Source organism: Saccostrea cucullata, unplaced genomic scaffold (genome assembly GCF_032062105.1).
Source record: "Saccostrea cucullata isolate Sc308-1 unplaced genomic scaffold, CSIRO_AGI_Scuc_v1 ctg22750, whole genome shotgun sequence".
NCBI lineage: Eukaryota > Metazoa > Mollusca > Bivalvia > Ostreida > Ostreidae > Saccostrea > Saccostrea cuccullata.
In genome coordinates this window covers 1-5,861 of record NW_026933611.1, presented here as the reverse complement: position 1 = coordinate 5,861, position 5,861 = coordinate 1, and the positions used below count along the sequence as shown (strand labels likewise).

The 5,861-nt window shown below is 35.2% G+C and overlaps 1 protein-coding gene across 1 annotated transcript; it reads left to right on the top strand.

The window, feature by feature from the left end:
• Nucleotides 1–370: 370 nt before the first annotated feature.
• LOC134238743 (ATP-binding cassette sub-family C member 5-like) lies at nucleotides 371–5,349 on the top strand (the record flags this gene model as incomplete). The annotated part of the gene is made up of 9 exons (XM_062720865.1): nucleotides 371–448; nucleotides 1,121–1,264; nucleotides 1,430–1,559; nucleotides 1,761–2,043; nucleotides 3,400–3,580; nucleotides 4,106–4,195; nucleotides 4,550–4,739; nucleotides 4,899–5,058; nucleotides 5,271–5,349. Coding segments are annotated over 9 exons (1,335 nt in total), but the record flags the coding sequence as incomplete, so codon positions are not given.
• Nucleotides 5,350–5,861: the final 512 nt, after the last annotated feature.

Here is a 5,861-nt window from a genome sequence, read left to right as displayed (position 1 = left end):
GAGGGGTGAGTTATCTTACTGTTATAACAGGAAGGAGGGGTGAGTTATCTTACTGTTATAACAGGAAGGAGGGGTGAGTTATCTTACTGTTATAACAGGGAGGAGGGATGAGTTATCTTACTGTTATAACAGGGAGGAGGGGTGAGTTATCTTACTGTTATAACAGGGAGGAGGGGTGAGTTATCTTACTGTTATAACAGGGAGGAGGGGGGAGTTATCTTACTGTTATAACAGGGAGGAGGGGTGAGTTATCTTACTGTTATAACAGGGAGGAGGGGTGAGTTATCTTACTGTTATAACAGGGAGGAGGGGTGAGTTATCTTACTGTTATAACAGGGAGGAGGGGTGAGTTATCTTACTGTTATAACAGGGAGGAGGGGTGAGTTATCTTACTGTTATAACAGGGAGGAGGGATGACTTATCTTACTGGCTACAACAGGGAGGAGGGGTAAGTTATCTTACTGTTATAACAGGGAGGAGGGCATCGTCTCAAGCCACGGTCCGGAGTCTGCATATAGCTCTCTCCTACCCGTGGCTGCTTGGTCACAAAAAAGTGTCGTAATCTTGAATATTTAGGCCTCTCTATTGTGACGTCATATTCAGTCAATGACAAGTTTTGTTTCCATCGCAATTGAAATCAACAAATGACCGCAGCAGTATTTCTTACACTGCGATTGGGTATTGAAAGGTCACATGGAAGGTCAATTTCTGACTATGCTTTACTTGCATTGGTCAGTTCTTTAATGACCTACGAGAAAATCTCGTCTCATGCAACCACGGCCAGAATGGGAGAGGATCGTACAGTGTAAAGTTAAAAAGTGTAAAGTGTAAAGTTATAGTGTTATTTATTAACTATAAATTAAAATGGAAGTTATATTTTGTTTTTTATCCTCAGTGAAGTTTGAGGGGTATAGTTATGTTTTGTAAGTGAGGAGTGTGTGCTGTATGAAAGTTATGCAAGTACTTGTAGCAGTTTAAATCCATTTGGTCTTTTGTGATGGGATGCTATGCTTTGCAGTGCACTTGTTGTGTGGGTGTTTGTAATCCAAAACTTATGCAATTACCTGTAAATAGAATTTAATTGAAAAATAAAGTTTAAGTGTCTTCTATTTTTTTGCAGAATACAACAATTATTGGAAATATGACTGTGAAGAATATGAACATACAAGACAATCCTGAGCTAGATTTCTATGCTCTGATCTACGGAATGGGTGTGATTGCCATAGTTGTTTTTACAGTTTTCAGAGCCTTTCTTTTTATGAAGGTATTTTAAAAATAAATGTTGTTTGAAATTATTTATAGGACAAGATGATGTATAGTGTATAGAAAAAAATGACAAATATAACAAAGCTGCGTATGTGTCTGCTGTATGTTTAGATTTCAAATTTAATGTACAATCCACAGTGTACCGCATATCACTTTCTTTTAGGTTACACTTCGTGCTTCGAGCAAGATGCATGATAGAAATTTCAGAAAAATTCTAAGATGTCCCATGACATTTTTTGATTCTACTCCAATTGGGAGGATCGTCAATAGATTTTCCTATGACATGGATGAAAGTAAGTTCTTACCACGATTGTCAAGAATTTTTATTTTTTCTAATAAAACAGACAAAATATGTTTTTCTCACAACTGGTAGTAGATTATTCAATATCATAGAAAAAAGTAAGTTTTCCCACTAAGAATGTGATGTTTCTCAATACCTGAAAGCAGAAAAAAAATATGGTGGAATCATTTATTATTTTTAACTTTTATTTCAGTTGATGTCCGGTTACCAGCCAGCGCTGAAGTTTTCCTAATGAACATTCTAATGATAATATTTGCCCTCATTAGTATAGCCTATGTTTCCCCCTATTTCCTTATTGCCCTTTTACCCCTTGCTATTGCCTTTTTTGTGTTGAACTTTGTGTTTACTTCCGGTGTTCGTGAATTAAAGAGAATGGATGCTAGAACCCGTTCCCCGTTGATCAGCCATATCACTGCCACTGTGCAGGGGATCAGCACCATTCACGCCTTTGGAAAATCTACAGAATTTATGGATAGGTGAGAAGTTTTGAAGATAAAAATAAGAAGAGGAATAAAATAAGCTTTAAATCAGTCACAAGATGTAGAAATTCAAGAATAACACAAATTCTGATTTGTCAGAGTCTGTACTTGTAAATATAAATGATGAAATTTGGAGAAAAAAATTAATTGACCAAAGGACAAGGTATGGTGAGGGCTAAATCTGGGCCCTTATTTGATGTTAAAAATCAAAACACAGTTCAAATTGTGATATGTAAGGGTTAATGTACGAGTAGCGCTCCATTCCTTAAAAGTAATGGAGCCGAGACCCATTACTTTTAAGGAATGGAGCGCTACGAGTGTATTAACCCGTGTAAAATCTTCCTAAGCTTTCTGAATGCTTGTTTTTATTGTTTGTAAGAATATTTATATGATATATTGCAAATACTTATATATTAGTAGTATTAAATTTATATATAATAAAGAAAGAAAGGCGAAAAAAGTGTACTGAAGTTAATCTAATTCCATGTCTTTCAACAGCTTTGTTAGCTCACTAAAATGAGTACCAGACTTCTAAGGTGAGGGTACCAGGTTCGATTCTCACTACGGGTACTATAATTTTCTTAATGTGAAACTAAACTGTACAATTTCCTAAAACTGTTCTCTAAAATTTTTAAGTTCTTTCCTCGGTAGAGGCACGGAAAGGAGAATAAGACCATAACAAAATCCGTTTTCAATGAAATTTGCAACTCTCCATACCTGAAAAGTAATGGAGCACTCAAACAAAAGAATGACGTCACAGATAGATTTTACTTAGTAATTAAGAACTTAAAATGATGATTGTTTTAAAAAAAACATTTATTTTGATTCAAGGCTTGCACGGAGGGCACAAGAGGGTGCAGAAGTTGGACATTTTCCCGATTTTCCTAAATTCTGGACATTGGAATTTCTTCAAATATTTCAGATACATTTCACTTCGGAAAACATGGAGCACAAGCTTGCCTATCAGAGATTTTTTATATACAAGATGCATCTGATTCTAGTACATGAAATATATAAATTTGGTAGATTAACAAGTGTATGCTCTATGTTTTCTTAAATTGTACTGTAAGATTGTTGAAAATTTGCATAAAAATGAGAAAATTCGGAAATGGACATTTTTTCTGACTTTCCTGTGGCTGCTATGCATCCCAAAACCTAGAACCAATTGTGGCACGGGTGAAAACCTGTTTTTACTGTAAAACTGTTGCACTATTCTAAAAGACAACACAAAGCATGGGCCAAAAAGGGGTCTTAGCCTATCTTGTCCTTTATCTGCATGTGTAATTATGACATAGCATAGTTCTAGTTAATCTTGCAATGATTCTGTACATGCTTGATGTTTACATTTCGTAGATTTCACCAGCTGCTAGACACCAATTCGGTGCCTTTCTTCCTGTTTTCAGCGTCCAATCGCTGGCTTGCCATTCGCCTTGATCTCCTATGTGTAATTGTGGTAGGAGTGACAGGTCTTCTAGTAATTGTTACCAACATTCCAACAGCATTAGCAGGCATGGCCCTGGCTTTCTCTGTACAGGTATGCAGAAAGTATTTACTTGATTAACTTGTTTTACTTGAAATTTTAATTAGTATTTTCCTTCAGAGCATCTGAGGGTCAGACACTTACCCATTCATAAATAATGCTGTCAGACTTATTACTGTATACAGGGTTATTTTGCCCCGTGTTATTTTCGCCCTTTCACACTTCCAAACAATTTTGCCCCATTTTAAATTCGCTCAGTCATATTTCTGTTTAAGAAATTATACTATATTCTTTGAATTCGCTCTGTTTAAAATTCGCCCAAATGGGGGTAGGGCAAAAGGGGCGAAAATAAAACGGGGGCTGAATTTTCCCTGTATACAGTAGTCCATTCATGAAGAGTGCTGTCAGACTTACATGTACTAACACATTCATTAATAATGTTGTTGGTGCATTTATGAAGTACACGTACTGATGTACATTAATTCAAACAGTAGGTAATCATGTATAATATGCATTAGATGGTAATACATTCATGCATATGAGTTGTGTTATGAAGAAATGTGTCCATTATAATTTCAGATGACAGGGTTATTCCAGTTTACTGTGAGGATGGCAATAGACACAGAGGCCAGATTTACCTCTGTGGAGAGACTCTCACAGTATGAAAAGGTACTGCACTTACAAGCCTGGAAAATTTCACTTGTTGTTACATATATTAACAAATTTGTTTATCACTCTATTAGAGAGTGACTGTTTCATTTCATAGTTGTTGATATACTTAGTGAAGAATTTTTGAAGAGAAAAGTCACTGAAAGTTTTGGTAATATAATACTGCAAAACTTACACGTACTAGTAGATGAAGTAGATTAACATGACTTTATGCATATTCCATAAACTATGCCAAGAGTACCCATACTGACATCTTTCCTCCATCACTGCAGTCACAGTTTCTCATAGCATGGTATGGACCACATATCTGTTTTGCCGTTTTGTTGGTCTATAATTTTTGTAATTTTGATACAGGAAGCAGAATCAGAGGCCCCATCCGTCATCAAGAAAAGCCGTCCCCCAGATGACTGGCCACACGAGGGGACATTAGTCTTTAAGAGCGTCAAGCTCCGGTACAGAGAGAACCTCCCCCTGGCCCTGAAGGGCGTGTCCTTTGATGTACTACCTCAAGAGAAGATTGGCATTGTGGGTCGATCAGGCTCAGGTATAACTCAGGCTTTCTACACTTTCTTAGCCAAGGAAGTGTCTTGTGCTACACATAAAGACTTTGTATGCTTTTTAAGTCAATATAATTATATACACTAAATCCTGTACATGTTCAATGCACAATTAAGAAAATTTGCATTCTTTTCAATTTCTCTAGGAAAATCGTCTTTGGGTGTGGCTCTGTTTCGGTTGGTGGAGCTAGATTCTGGGACCATTAAGTTAGATGGTATTGACATATCAACACTAGGATTAGAGGATCTGAGGTCTAAGCTTGCCATTATACCACAGGATCCTGTCCTCTTCATAGGAACCATCAGGTCTGATCTAAACATGAGTTATAACTGTACAGCTGTTACTTCTTGCTATATGTTTAAGTTCTAATTACATACATAAGTTCTAATAACATGTATAAATTAACTTATAATTATAGATAAAACTTTCTGTTTGTGTTGCATATAACTTCTAATTATAGGTATAACTTCTCATTATAGTTATAACTTCTAATTATAGGTATAACTTCTATTTTTAGGTACAACTTAGATCCGTTTGGAGAGTACAGTGATGAAGCATTATGGCCAGCTCTAGAAAAATGTCATATAAAGGAAACTGTAAGTATTATTAGTTGCATGAGAAATGTAGTAGTGATCATTGATCAATTTACAAAAAATGTTAAAGTACATGTACAAACATTATGTCAAAGGATGATAATATGCTTATTTTGCAGACACTTTTCTTTTAAAAAAAAAAAAATGTTCATTAATTCACAAAAATTTGCATCATAAAGGTTGATGTGGGAAATGTTCTACATGTATATAAATTCAGTAAAACACGGTTATACATAGCCAAAACACTTATAATGAATCCATGCTTACAGCGAAGTGATTTTCATTTCCTATGGTTTTAAAATGTATTGTTAATTAAACAGGTATAATGAATTATGTTTATAACAAATCAAATTTTTTCATCCTTGGCACTTCTCTATTTTAAACGTGTTTTACTGTGCATGTACAGATATATGCCATGCATTTTTGAAATACGAATTATTGTTTGATAGCAAGATTATTAAATTGTCAAAAGTAAAATATTATAACAGATTTAATCATGTTAATCGGTGAATATT